At 40.1% G+C, this 15463-nt stretch overlaps 1 protein-coding gene across 1 annotated transcript in view; it reads right to left on the reverse strand.

The window, feature by feature from the left end:
- Positions 1-1745: 1745 nt before the first annotated feature.
- cdc45 (CDC45 cell division cycle 45 homolog (S. cerevisiae)) overlaps positions 1746-15463 on the reverse strand; it is a 42056-nt gene continuing 28338 nt past the window's right edge. The window contains exons 12-19 of the mRNA XM_078421228.1: positions 15012-15110; positions 13182-13340; positions 11472-11610; positions 7722-7805; positions 6505-6623; positions 3777-3853; positions 2615-2681; positions 1746-1863 (exon numbers count right to left, since the gene is read on the reverse strand). Coding sequence (XP_078277354.1) covers positions 2617-2681; positions 3777-3853; positions 6505-6623; positions 7722-7805; positions 11472-11610; positions 13182-13340; positions 15012-15110 — 742 coding nt within the window. The 3' untranslated portion in view covers positions 1746-1863; positions 2615-2616. The remainder of the gene's footprint in view (positions 1864-2614; positions 2682-3776; positions 3854-6504; positions 6624-7721; positions 7806-11471; positions 11611-13181; positions 13341-15011; positions 15111-15463) is intronic.

Consider the following 15463-nt stretch of genomic DNA (forward strand, 5'->3'; position numbering starts at 1 on the left):
TGTAAATTGCAAAGAACAGGGTTGACTGCTTCCCTTCTGAATAAATAGATGAACTGGACGATTTTGTGCTGGCGGACGGGGGAATGAGGGGTTTGGAATATTTTACTTTAAAGATTAAAATCTGGTAATTGCAAATCCCCAAATTTTAAACCATTTCCCAGGTTAAAATAAGAATCTCATTGTTACCGTTCAGGCACGGATCCATTCCAATAGCTGGCTATGCGGGGCAGTTTCTTCTCCCCCCCCCCCACCCACCCAGTGCCCTAGGCGGTCTGATCCAGTGCTGTTGGACTCCTCCGAGGCCTGTGCCGCACGGCGGGCGTGCTCGCTTGCCGTATTTTAGGCAGATTTGGCAAATCGTGGGTTGCGGGGCCTGGTAGTACTACCGGGAAAGTGGCGCCTCGGCTCCCGGTCCGACCCTTATTGGGACTTCAGAGGGCTACTAGTTAACTGCCCACCAGGTAGCCGTGTAATAAATGCAAGTTTTGCTGTAATTTACATTTAAGATTGGTTTTTAAGTTTCGAGCAGTCCATGCTGCTTTAGACATATTGGAGGGATATAATTAGTGGGTCAGAGGTGTATTGTATCATCATTTTGGTCCTCTTTTGGTCTGGCAAAACAGATAATCCTGCAAGGCTCCTGGAAAAATCAGTGGTGGACCTGTACTCACATATGTTTGCCCTATTTTACCATTGCTGACCGTTTTGAACTGCTATTCAATCAATCGCCATTATTGGTTTTATTTTAGGCTGGAGATCCAATTGTGTCTTTAAAGTTTCTGAATAACTATGGAGAGCAATTGAAAAAGTTGTATTCTTCATACAAACACAATTTTGCTAAACCTGTCCTCTGGTTATTGTTCAATATTCCAGTAAGCACTGAGATTTTCTGCTTCTGCACTTGGCAAGCAGTAATTTCTTGCAGACTAACTCATTGGCCTTTTAGACACAGAAACAGAAAGCCTGGGCTAAAGAATCAAACCGTGCCAAGGCAATGACAGCTGTTCTTTATCCCCAAAAAAAGCCTTTAAAAAAAAAAAATCATATTTTCCAGATAAATCTTGTGGACAGCAACAGTTGCAGGGGGAAAAAAAGTGGATGTCACTTTGGAAGGCCTCTTGCCAGTGGTGGTTGGGGGGGGGGGGGGGGGGGGGAACGGGATTGGACCCATGTTGTTTCGTATCACAGGAACAGGGGTAGGCCTTTCTGGCAGTCACTAATGCTGCTTCAAAATTCTTAGTTGCTTTCTCTATTGGTGATGCAAGAGGAATTACAACTTTGTTCTGGTTCTCTAAACCAGAAATTTGAGCGCTTTTATCACTGTCACAAGGTCATTTTGGTGCATTCTTAGAAACTTGGTGATCTATAATCACCAGTTAAACTGTTGGGATGGAACAGAAACAAGGAGAAAATGATCAGCATGCATACAATAAACTACAAGTTGTTCTAAACTCCCACATTTGCTGTCAATTTATTTTTCAATCTAATGTTGGTTTTGCCAATTAAAGGAAAAAAACAACAAGGGGAATAAAAGCATTCCAGTCCCAGTAGCAGCCAAAACAGAGGATGTTTTACGGCAGTCAGGAATAGCACTGTGTAAATACTCCCAGAAATAAGAGCAAATATACAACACCAAGTCATGCAACAACTCAAATACACAAAATCAGTACTGATTTTATTTTAAATTTACAAAAGTAAAATCTGATAAACAGCATACTTACAATATTACATAATTTACAATCTAATGTATAGATAAAAAGAGACAGTAAAACAACACAACTCCAGGACAGTTAGATAATTTATATATTTTTTCCACATCATAAGACAAAATAGAAGAGAACTTTCAAGTCACCTGGCATGAACCTAAAAAGCAAGAACAGGAAATATCAATTGAACCTCACAGCAGGTTTAGGAAGTCAAGGATATCAAAGTACACTCAAGTTTATGATAACTAGCTGGGCGGCAAAAAACACCCAGCATGTTGCACTAAGGTGAGATGAAACATCGAGCCTATAGATCCATCATTTTGGTATTAATTCTTTCTTTAAAAAAAACTGCTTCCATACAAGAGACTAATAAAATCAGTCTTCAACAGCAGTTTGAACAAGCTCCCAAATTGTTTATCAAATCAAAGCATAACAATTGCAATAGTTTCCAATAAGATCCAAGAATCACCCATGGATAATTGTGTACATGGTAAGAGGATAAACAGAACCATAACATCACTGACACCTTTACAGTGTGTTAGAAAACAGGCTATTTTTAATATTAATACCCATAATAGATTACAATAAAAATATGAGACACAATTCATCACTAAGTTCCTATGCCTTTCATGGTTACCTGGCCAGATGCAAGACATTGAATCAAAAGCATCTGCTTATACTTCAGGTAACAGACTTTTCGAATCTACTCCAATTACTGTAACATCTTGCTATATCTACACGTCTTTATTCATTGTTTTTTCATTTTCCCTGCGTTGTTCCAAATGTAGATAGGTCTTTAAAATGATTTGTAAAAACAATTATTCTGTTAATACATTTCTGAATTGACAGTCCTGCTATAACAGAAAAAAAATGAGTGCTCGTGCTTCAGCAAATAAAGTTGTACTCACCTTTAAGACAGCAAAGAGATCAGTGCATCCAGAAATTTGCTGCGATCCTCGCTTTTCAGTTCTATTACTGGAAAAAAAAGACTATTGACTAGTGGGAAAGTTGTCAATATGCCTCCTTTCAATGTGGCGATATTCTCAGCTACCTTCAGATTAAGGGACGGCACAGTGGTGCAGCGGTATAGCTGCTGCCTTACAGCGCCAGAGACCTGGGTTCAATCCTGACTATGGGTGCTGTCTATACGTACTTTGTATGTTCTCCCTGTGACTGCATGTTTTTTTCTCTGGGAGCTCCGGTTTGCTCCCACTCAAAAGACATACAGGTTTACGTTAATTGGCTTCTATTAATTGTAAATTATTCCTAGTATGTGTAGGACAGTACTAGTATACGTGATGATCCCTGGTCAGCGTGGACCTGGTGGGCCAAAAGACCACTTTGCAAGCTGCATCTACAAAGTCTAAGGACTGCATTCACTTCACTAGCAATCCATTGTGCTGGTCGGTCAGATGCCAAATGAATGAAGAACAGAGAGGCAAGGCAAGGGCTCTTCGCCCCACCGGAAGAAAGCTATATGTACAAAATGTAATTCAATGTTTGGAATGGGATATAATAATCCATATGCATGTCAGAGAAAAAAGTTTTATGAGTGTACTCTCAATACCAGTACTGCAGAATTTTGATGCAATACGTACATTGAAAAAGTTCCATGAAACAGATTTCCTGCGCAAAACAATGTTCTAAAAAACATCACATCAGACTGCTTTTTTGATCCACGAATGATGAGAATAAATTCCTTGTTTAAAGAGTTTTCAAAAACCCAGACTGCATATATATATATATATATATATATATATATATAGCATTTTTAAGATGACTTCAACATTTTTTTCCTGTTAGTACACAAATGCCATTCTGTTATATTTAAGTATAGAATGATTTCCCTCTTGTCTGTTAGGAGGAAATCTTAAAACAATTCTGTTTGAAGTGAGGCACAAAATCTTTGACACATATTCCCCAAACACTTCAAAAAAGGATACTCCCTGCAATCAATTACAATTATGCAAGGAAATGAAGAAAGATACTTCCTCAAACTGCCAAAGTAACTGACACCATGATTATTAAACTTGATTTTATAGTGGCACAGTGACCTGAAGTGTTACTTACTGGAACTATCAAACTGATCATGCAGAGTCCTTGAGCTGGTACTTTCTGCTGCCTTTTCAAATGCTTTGCCAAAGAAACTGGAAAAGAATGACAATTATTTACTGAATCTCCAGCACAGCCATTTTACACTCCACTTCAAAATCCAAAGCATTGCGCTGGTTTAGAACAGTTGACACATGGTAACAAGACAAACAAACTGGTTCTGGATTACATTGCAGCGGCTATTTTAATCCACACTAAGATTTCTTTCATTGTGCCAATATTTTGTGTTTTTGTTAAAAGTGTCCATTTCCTAATCACCATTCAGTGTTCAATTACCCCACTCTCGGAATGCAACCCAAATGGCTCAGATGATACTGGCTCAGATGATACTGGCTCAGAACTTGATCATGTATGCCATTTATGTATTAGGAGTCCCCATGTGGGTATCATTTTTATTACAAATTTAGAGCACAACATTATAAGCATATACTGCTTGTAAAGGAATCTATGCTTTAAAAAATCCTTAATTTGCAGATTCCCTGGGAATTAAAATAGAGAGCTTGTTATACTCAACTGGGCTTAACTTTGGCACTGTCAAGAATGCAGAGTTTTACTCTAGTTTCTAAGAGTTTTGTATCTTTTGAATAACATTGTTGTTTAAAATAGTTACTCCATTGATCCTGCCAAATGATTGCAGGAGAGCCAAAGCAGACTTTGAGGCAAAAGGACGGGAAGGTAGTCTTGTTGTGAGGAACTGTCCCTCAAAAACCTGCAGGGGGGATTGCACCGTACTCCACACATTATATGGAGCAGTGTGTCCAGAAACCGGCCACTGCCATCTACCGCCCACAGCAAACAGAGCTCCAGACACACGCCATTTAAAACTTTTTATAGAGATACAGCATGGAAACAGGCCCTTCAGCCCATCAAATCCATGCTGATCTTTGATCACCCATTTACACTAGTTCTATATTATCCCATATTTGCATCCACTCCCTACCCATTAGGGGTAATATACTGAGGGGAATTAACCAACAAATTCACATATCTTTGGGATGTGGGAGGAAACAAGAGCACCCAGTGGAAACCCATGCAGTCACAGGGAGATCGTGCAAATTCAAATGATAGTACGGAGAATGCACCATGTGCAAATGATAGCATGGAGAAACACCATATCTCAAGGGTCATATTTGCCAGGTTGTTGAATCAAGCAAATCAACACACCAAACATTTTTATGCACCTAATTACCAACTATTCACCTTGTGCATTCCCTTCGTGCTCATTTTCAGTCTGTGTGCCAGTTCAATCAATTTCTCCCCATGGAGAAATACAGGCTTTAGGGGTTTTCTGTTAACCGGGTGTCCAGTTGCTGATTTGCAATGAAGGACAATGTACATGGTCGCAGACACAAGCCCTGCATTTTGTTGTACAAAGCTATCGTAGAATTGTACAATAAAATGTCGAAAAGGGTGGCCATATGCCCAAGTTCGTGCACATGCGCACGAGTCCCATTCAGGTTTCCCAGCACTTTCTTGACTGTGCCATTTCCTCCCCCAGTATTTTCTGTTTTTACTCCAGATTTCAAGCATCTGCAGTTCTTTTAAAATATCTTTATTCTGTGCTCCCTCGTCTATTCATTTTCCCTGCGTCTAGCAAGTCAGGCACTCTAAGAACCTTGTTGGTTTTGATGAAATGGTCCGATCTCTTTCATTCTACTAAGTTTTAGAAAATACAGTCCCAGTTTACTCAATTCCCCCTCACGCGGCAAACTCCACCATCCCTAGAACCAAGGAATCTTCACTACACCCCTTTTATGGAAAATGCATGCTTCATTATGGAAGACCTTTACTCCAGATGTTACTACACCAAAGCCTCATACAAATTTCAATCAAACTTCCTTATCCATGTATTCAGATCTTCTCATAAAAGTGAATGCACTATTTGTCCCTCCTAATGTTGGACAGCAGCAAATTGTGAAAAAGCACACCTAGGTTCTATTGGACAGCAACTATATCTAGCTATCTTTGAGTATCAGCAGTACCCAAATTCTCACCATTTAACAAATATTCTGCTTTTCTTTTATGTGTACCATAGTAGATAACCTTACCCTTTATTCCCCCTTCCCCCATGCTTTATTCCATCGTCTCAGTCACCCCATTTGTCCATATCCCCTTGAAACCACATGACACCCCTCTTCCTTTTCATAAAATCACCTCATGTTGTGTGGTCAACAAACAAAGCGAGGCCCCAATTACCAATCTCGGCTGTACTTCAAAGTCACAGCCTGTCAGCCTGAGAACGGGTGACTCATTCCCATTTCCTGCTCATCTAATAACCATATCTCAATTCATATTAGTACAATGAGATAGGAAGCCATTCCAGCCCATCTAGTCAATGCCACCTCAGAGAGCAATAGCTGCCAATTATTCAACCAGCCTGCAGAGCTTTGGTATATAGGAGAAAACTAGAGCACCTGAAGGATACTCATGTGCTCTTATCAGTTGCACTATCTTCTAGCAAATGCAAAAAAATAATGATCAACATTAAAACGGAGAGAGTGACTCATCTTCCAATTTTATCTTGTTTAAAACTATAGGTAGGCAAGTCTTTTGTATACAGCATGGTCCATCTGAAGGTAACAAACTCAGCAGGGTTCAGCATCACGATTACAGCACAAGTAAATTGGGGAAATCACATTATCGTTCATTTAAGCAATCATATAATTGCGTTTGGATATACACTCACTTTTTTTTGTCCGAGCTTTCAGTTTCTGGTGGGATTCCAATTACTATCACAGTTCCCTTCTGCAGGTCCATTGGTGCCACCATGACCAGGGGGAGCACCTTGCACCGTTTGTTCTTGGTCTAAAGATTAGGACAGATTTCAGCTTGAAGATGGAGAGCACATCTCATTAAATATTCCATTCTGACATCAAACACATACATCAATCTCAAGTAACGTCCAGTGAATCTTTGAACAGATATTCTTATGTTGCGTTGATTTCTCAATAGATAATTGAGCGAGGTGCAACATTTTATGTCAAATTACTTTTTTAACTTGACATGGTTGTACTAGTTTTATTTTTTGCTGCAGGTTTAGAAATACTGTAAATGTGTCAGGAAAGTATCCATGGAATGAGAAACAGTTAATGTTTAAGGTCTGGCACACTTGGTCAATTCTATAAGAAGATAACTGTAGATGCTGGTACAAATCGAAGGTATTTATTCACAAAATGCTGGAGTAACTCAGCAGGTCAGGCAGCATCTCGGGAGAGAAGGAATGGGTGACGTTTCGGGTTGAGACCCTTCTTCAGACTGATGAAGAAGTCTGAAGAAGGGTCTCGACCCGAAACGTCACCCATTCCTTCTCTCCCGAGATGCTGCCTGACCTGCTGAGTTTCTCCAGCATTTTGTGAATAAATGGTCAATTCTATGATACAATCATTAAATTGGCCTGCATTCTGACATGCACGCACATATGTTGTTTGCACAGATATTTCTGGTGTGCATAAATATGATTCGCAAAACAACCATCAACACATTGTCCTTCAGTTAATATTCATAGACCTGTACTGATCTGTGTACACCAAATATAGTTTCCCAAGTAGCCATGACACTATGCAGGTTCCCAAGCACTGTGTGTAGCACACAAGTAAATCTAATACAAAACCGCCAACAATCTTACAGTACGCATTACTCAACAGCAATAGGAACCAGAGGTTAATATTTCCCTCTTAAGCTTGCGGGCAGTGATAAATTAAAATATCCCTATGGCTATTTGTCTTAAGTCAACGATTTATGCAAACTGAAAACTTAAACAGGTCTGCATGGCTGAGATACATAATCTAATACGGAGAAGATTAAATAAATTAATTGAAACATTGTGTTATTTATACAAGTTGGCACCAAGGGAATGTCCAGAATTTCAGTGAAGCTATCCTACTACTTTGGAAACATACATACCGAGCGGACAAAACACTTGAGCAGATGTTTGCACAAAAGTTTCAGACAAATGGGTTTTGAATAGATCTTCACATCTGGAGTACCCTGGAGACAAAGTTATATATATATAAATTACTCAAAACATCACATGTACTGAATTTATTGTATAAGCCAACATCTTTGTTACCATTGCTAAAAAGTGTTTGAACTTTAAACAGCTAGCACTTTAAAGATTTTAGTTCTTGAAGTTTTGAATGAGGAATATTTGAAAAACAACTTATTTGTTCACCTCGCGGATAGCATTTTATGTTGAGAGTCTAAAGGTATTTCCTGTTTCTTTTACCTTTATCAGTTTATCTCAAGGAAGCCTGATAATGCTTGTAGTTTTAACTTTAAAACAAAGAGCTATTTCTCAGTTGCAACAGATGCAAGGCAGCATATATTACCCATCTCTGGTTATAATTTTAATTGTAGACAGTCTATTTATTTCTATGCATAGGATTACATGGGCAATGTGTTACATAATTGTTAAAATAAGAAAGACTGCAGATGCTAGAAATCTAAAACAAAAGTACTGGGAGTACTTAGTAGGTCAGGCCACACGCAATGGGGATATTTCAGGTCAGAGATCCTTCGTTAGAACTGAAAAGAGACAAGAGTGTTGTACAGCTGCAGGGAGGATGGGAGTGGAGGGCGTCTCCTCGAAGTTAAATAGACAATAGACAATAAGTGCAGGAGTAGGCCATTCAGCCCTTCGAGCCAGCACCGCCATTCAATGCGATCATGGCTGATCACTCTCAATCAGTACCCCGTTCCTGCCTTCTCCCCATACCCCCTCACTCCGCTATCCTTAAGAGCTCTATCCAGCTCTCTCTTGAAAGCATCCAACGAACTGGCCTCCGCTGCATTCTGAGGCAGAGAATTCCACACCTTCACCACTCTCTGACTGAAAAAGTTCTTCCTCATCTCCGTTCTAAATGGCCTACCCCTTATTCTTAAACTGTGGCCCCTTGTTCTGGACTTCCCCCAACATTGGGAACATGTTTCCTGCCTCTAATGTGTCCAATCCCCTAATTATCTTATATGTTTCAATAAGATCCCCCCTCATCCTTCTAAATTCCAGTGTATACAAGCCCAATCGCTCCAGCCTTTCAACATACGACAGTCCCGCCGTTCCGGGAATTAAACATAGATGACATTGGGGAGAGGTTGCAAATAAGGTTATCTGGTCAAAGAGTAAATGGGCAGAACTAGAGGCCAAAAACATAGACAAGCAGGAGTTCAAGCCCAGCAGGTCAGGTGCCGGATGTCCTCCAGTTGCAGAAAGGAAGGGGGAAAAAAGCTGCTATGACTGGATGACTGATAGAGGCCAAGAAAGCAAGTTACATGAAGTTGCAAAATTTAATATCGGGTCCAGAAGGCTGCAATGTGCCCATGGGGAAAATGAAGTGTCGTTTGGCAATGGGAGGCCCAGGGTCACTCCCTTGCCTTGGAGTGAAGACAGATGTTCTGCAAAGTTTACATCTAATCTGCGTTGGTTTTTCCAATGTAGGCGACACCAAGTTGTGAATGTTGAACTCTGCACTAGATCGGAAGAAGTGCAAAGGAATCGCAGCTTTACCTGGAAAGACTGTTGGGTCCTTGTATGTCATCTATAGTATTAGATCAGTTTAATCTTTTTGCTTCCTTTTCCCTCTCTGGGAATGAAGGATATCCCCAGTAAAAATTCCCAGGCATTTCCTTTTGCTCTGCATTTCACAACTCCTACATTCTTTTGTCCATGTTCTCATTCTCTAACTGCTCCCATTCACTCATTGACCAGATGACCTTTCAGTAACATCTCATCCCCATGGTTACCCTGGTTTTACACAAGGACATTCTCCCCTAACTTTTCTGCAACTTTACAATCTTCTTGAGATTCAGAGATAGACAATAGGTGCAGGAGTAGGCCATTCAGCCCTTCGAGCCAGCACCGCCATTCAATGCGATCATGGCTGATCACTCTCAATCAGTACCCCGTTCCTGCCTTCTCCCCATACCCCCTCACTCCGCTATCCTTAAGAGCTCTATCCAGCTCTCTCTTGAAAGCATCCAACGAACTGGCCTCCACTGCCTTCTGAGGCAGAGAATTCCACACCTTCAGACCATTTATTCCGCACCGCCCAGTGATCACCCAGCTCACCTACCACTAGGGACAAGTAATAATTTTACCGAAGCCAATTAACCCTACAAACCTGTATGGCTTGGAGTGTGGGAGGATACTGGAGCACCCGGAGAAAACCCATGTAGTGACAGGGAGAGCATACAAACTCCATATGGACAGCAGCCAGTCAGGATGGCATCCGGGTGTCTGGTGTTGTAAGGCAGGAACTCTACTGCTGTGCCACTGTGCTGTCCTTACTTCTTTTTAGTTGTGAGAAAGGTCTCCTTGTTTCTCTTCCCACAGACGTGGCCTGGTCTGCTGAGTATTTCCAGCATTTTCTGTTTCTGCCACATGGATAGAAAGCTGCAGTGGAGTTGCCCTGCAAACAGCTTTACTATAGAAGGGGCAGTCCATGGCACAGTGAAGTTCAGCACTGCAGCTGGGAAGGCGTCAGGCTTTTGTTTTGTCCCCTTATTTTCATCGTAAACCAGCCACCACACATGTAGGGTGGCGAGGTTGCTAGGAGGCAGCTTTGTAGGGTACAATTGTGTAATCAGCACTTTTTGCTGAAGGCAATTACAAACACTTCAACTGTGTCTCTTGTGTTCATGTTCTGGATGACTATACTTGAGGCTGGGAACTTTAACCCTTCAACTAATGAGGAATTATTTTTTGAGTGCTAAAACGTAGAATTTGGCTGAATGTGGGCTCTACTGCAATTTCAATGTCAGAGGAAAGATTGGACCGTGGCTGACAATTTGTGAATTATACAAAATTTACAAATTAGGGGGAGCCTGCTCCATCATTCAATTCCATTCCTTCTCTCCAGAGATGCTGCCTGTCTCCCTGAGTTACTCCAGCATTTTGTGTCTACCATCATTCAACGAGAGTCAGATTGATAGCCATGCAGCATGGAAACGTGTCCTTTGGCCCAAAATCCATGCTACCAACTTGGCATTCTAGGTTGGTCGAATTTGCCTGCATTTGGTCCATAATCATCTAAAGCCTTCCTATCCACGTATTTGTCCAAAAGTATTTTGAAAGTGATAATTATATGCACTTCCACAGCTTCCTCCAGCAGCTTATTTCAGATACAGAAAAAGGTGCCCTCAAGGTCCCTCTAAAACCTCTCCCCTCTTACATTAAACCTATGCCCTCTAGTTTTAGAATGTTCCACACTCGGAAAAAGAATGAGTGTTAATTTAATCCAGGCCCCTTGTGATTTTATATACTTCAATAAGGTCATCCCTCAGCCTCCTATGTTCCAGGTGCTAAAGAATGTAAAATATTAAACAGCCTGAAGAAAGATCCCGACTTGAAACATCACCTATCCATTTCCTCCAGGGATGCTGCCTGACCCAATGAATTACTCCACCATTTTGAGTCTATCTAAGATTAGACAATTGAGAAAGGAGGATAAAAAGGCAGTCAAAGATACATTTAGATAAAATACTTGGTGGCCAATAAATAGTGTCTTGCTGGTGTTGTCTGAATGAAATTGTTCCAGTCTCATTTATTTCCTGGTCCAGTTGTGAGTATTCACTTCACAGGAAGTACCATTGAGACATTAATTGTTTGTATGTGTGAATCAAAAAGGATAATAATATCTTCCCGAGGCTGATCCTCACCTCTTGCAAATAACAGTAAAGAAAGGGTCCATGCGAGATGATAAGGTTGGTACAAATACAGCTGGCAACTGTTTGGTGAATTGCTCGGAGCTGTTGCTTGGCCAGTTCCAGACCCTGATGCAGTTTATCTAAATTACTTCTGCAGAAAGGCAAAAAAAAAAGTTAGTTCTTTCGTTATTAATAATGATTTTCCACTTATATTTTATGCATTAGAATACTCAATTTGAAGAAGGTGCTTGGGAGATGGTCAAGGATCTGAATCCATTGTAATTGTTTACTTTATCTGAAAATGTAAAACGAGCATGCAACATTTTTCTGGAATCTGGTCATATCTTTAAGGATTTTGCCTTAGCTTTTATGGAAAAGCACAGGGCCACATCTAGTGGATAAAATACGGCACTACAAGAAGACTCACTGTCACAATTTCTGCTGCACTGTACAGGTTGAGCCAAACAAAATCATAGAACCCACTAATAATGCAACATGATACAATTTCTGCAGACCTGAAAAGAACTTAAGTGGACAATAAAGTGGCTTGAGAACAAGAGCTGGCTTAACTGTTGAGTTGATTTTATTATCACAATGAAAGGATTTGTCGTAAACATGGTGAAATTATTAATAAAAACAATACTTTTTGCAGTTTGAGCAAATTTCCATTGTTAGCTGACACGAATGTGGAACATGTAAGTAGCTCACTGAAAATGTATACAACTTGGTGGGCAAGATCAGAGGGATGGAGTGTCAGGTAATGTATGGATTGAGCTGTCAATTTTATACATTTTTTAATTTTTCAGATTTTACAATAAAAAACAATCAGAATTATTGGAAAGCACAGCACATTTCTTCCATGTGTTAATTTCTCTCATGCTTACTTTAAAAATATTTCTAAAGCATTTAAAAAAAAATGCTTTAGATATAATTTTCCAGATATTACAGGACAGTTATGTGATCAATTCTAAATATCAAGCAGTACCCACCTTCTCAGCTATTTTCCAAGACAGAAACAATTAAATGAAGCAAGTAAATTAAATATGAAATAAACAATTCAACAGTGAATAAAAATCAGCTAGGACTAGTTCCCAGACTAATACAATCTGCTTCATTTCACTGCATTAATTTAAATACCAGGGAAAACTGGGTGGCCTACAACTACAGGAACTCAACAAATTACTATGTACTGAAGATTGACATAAAATGCTGGAGTAACTCAACGGGACAGGCAGCATCTCTGGAGAGAAGGAATGGGTGACATTTCGGGCCAAGACCCTTCTTCAGACTGAAGTTGGTTCACTGACAGTATATCGCTCAGTCAGCAAAAACAAAAGTGAAAATCATTGTGCCAAATAAAAGCAAGCTTAAATTATTAAATTGTTTTTCAACAGGGACACTAACTTGGGTAAGTGCAAGCCTGAGGAAGGGTCTTGACCCGAAACGTCACCCATTCCTTCTCTCCAGAGATGCTGCCTGTCCCGCTGAGTTACTCCAGCATTTTGTGTCTATCTTCAGATTAAACCAGCATCTGCAGTTCCTTCCTACAAATTAGTGTGTTTGCTAACAAGCAATGAAATTTAATGGAAAGAGCACCAGAAGTTTAAAATCATTCATTTATACATTGTTTCAATATTTTCTAGTCAAATCATCCCATGGCAAACTGAAAATCCACAGTATGTATAGCGCAGATCCCCAAGCAGCAGCCAAAGCAAGCAATACCTGGAAAGACTGTCCAAGGCTTCAATAAAGTTTTTGTTCCCATCATCTCTCTCAATGTTCTCAAGCAGAGAAGCTGCTGAATAAACAATGTCACTGGCAAGAAACTTGTTTTTAAACCCAAAGTGCACACTGAACGTCTGTACTCGGATATCCTTCATTCTGAAAATAAACAGAAAAACTCTTAGAACAATAATTACAAACTGCATGAATCAACCAACTTCTACCAGAGTAAACACCATAACAAAAAAAGTGTTGCATTATGACATTGCTACCAAATGCGACATAGTGCCTGTTGCTGAAATGAAAGTTGGGTGGGTGTGTGCGAGGAGAAACATAAGCGAGGATGATTATTCAGTTTGAAACATCGAACATCGCAGGAGTAGGCCATTTGGCCCTTCGAGCCAGCACCGCCATTCAATATGATCATGGCTGACCATCCAAAATCAGAACCCCGCTCCGGCTTTTTCCCCATATCCCTTGATTCCTTTAGCTCTCTTGAAAACTATCAATACAAGTTTCTGCAAATAGGTAGGCAGATGAGGATGGAATCAGTATTTTATTATTAATTATCATCCAGCAGTTTTCCATAATTGAGCTGCCTTTATTTTCGTGATGTAATGTAGATGTACGATCTGTTATAAAGAATTTGTACGTACTCAGGATATTCAATAGCACGTCATAATCTATTGATTTTTTTTGATAATGCCAAACATGGTAGCAATTTGCACAACACAATATCTCACAACCACTGAACAGATGAGTCATAGTCAGAGTGAAGTAAACCCTTCAGCCCACAAAGTCTGCGTCGACTATCACCTGTTCATTAACACTAATCCTACCTCAATCTTTTCTTCATTCACCCGACATTCTACCACTCACTTATACATAGGATTATAATTTACAATGGTCAATTAGCTTACCAACCCAAGATTATTTGGAATGTGGTAAAAAAGTCAGAGATGCGGGATAAAATCCAGGGAGAACCTGCAAACTCCAAAGAGATATCACCCAAGGTCAGGACTGAACCCAATCTATGGCACTCAGAGACAGTGCTTCTACTAGGTGCACTATTGTTGCATAATCTAGAGATGATTTAAGGAGTAATTTGGGGCAAAATACCAGGTCTTTTGATTTTTCTTCAAATCTTGCCATGGAGTTTTCTTCAAGTAAAACACCTTTCCAAGCAGATCTCTCATTTACCATTTCATCCTCAAGATGGAATGTGAAATAACCATATTAATGCTTCGACTGGAACAACGATGGAGGAATTAGGCTTCTGATCATGCATGTAGTTTAGCAACACTTCGCAAATCAAAATTTCAAACCTCTTCTCCATCAACACTGTTACAAAATCTTTCAACTCTCCTTCCCCCCATTTCACTCTGAATATGATACAGATTTACTTTGAAGGATGTGTTTAAGGGGCAGCAGAGTGGCACAGGGGTAGAGCTGTAGCCAAATAGCACCAGAGACCAGTGTTTAATCCTTACTATGGGTGCTTCCGGTACGAGTTTGTACGTTCTCCTGTGACCGTGTGCGTTTTCTCCCTGTGCTCCGGTTTCCTCCCATATTCCAAGGACGTGCGGGTTTGTAGGATAATTGGCTTCTGTAAATTGTCCATGGTGTGTAGGATAGAACTAGTGCATGGGTAATCGTTGGTTGACATGGACTCAGTGGGCGAAAGGACCTGTTTCCATGCTGCATCACCAAACCAAACATGCGCACACACTGACACATGGAACAATTCCCATGTGCTATTTTACAGCATTAAGTCACAGCAATTTAAACTAATTATAAAACCGCAATTCAGAAGTTAAAAAAAATTATTACCCAAATTTACTAGCAGACTCCTCAATCATTTCTTGTAGATTATCCTTCAATGAGATATCCATAGAGTTAAACTTTTGCCTGACTTGGTTCAGCGGGAGTCTGCAACATAAATAGGAAAATTGATGGTTAGATATTACACAAGCTAAATCCAAGACCATGAATTACATAAAGGGCAGGACATGTTCTCAGAGATAGAACGGTTACATGGTGTCATTGTGTCACACTGTTGACTTCTGTACAATACCATCAACTAGGCAGTGCTGGATTCACATATACTGGATTCTCCATCACTCAGGTTAGCAGAAGGGAAAAATAAGCACAATTCATGCTCATGATCTTTGAATTACAAGTAAAATGAGAAAATGTTGGTAATACTCAGCAGATCAGGCCACATCTGCAGAGAACATGAAACAGAGTTAAAGCTTCAGTGACCTTTTAACAGAATCAAAGTC

The sequence above is a fragment of the Rhinoraja longicauda genome, chromosome 25, assembly GCF_053455715.1.
Source record: "Rhinoraja longicauda isolate Sanriku21f chromosome 25, sRhiLon1.1, whole genome shotgun sequence".
Taxonomy (NCBI): domain Eukaryota; kingdom Metazoa; phylum Chordata; class Chondrichthyes; order Rajiformes; family Arhynchobatidae; genus Rhinoraja; species Rhinoraja longicauda.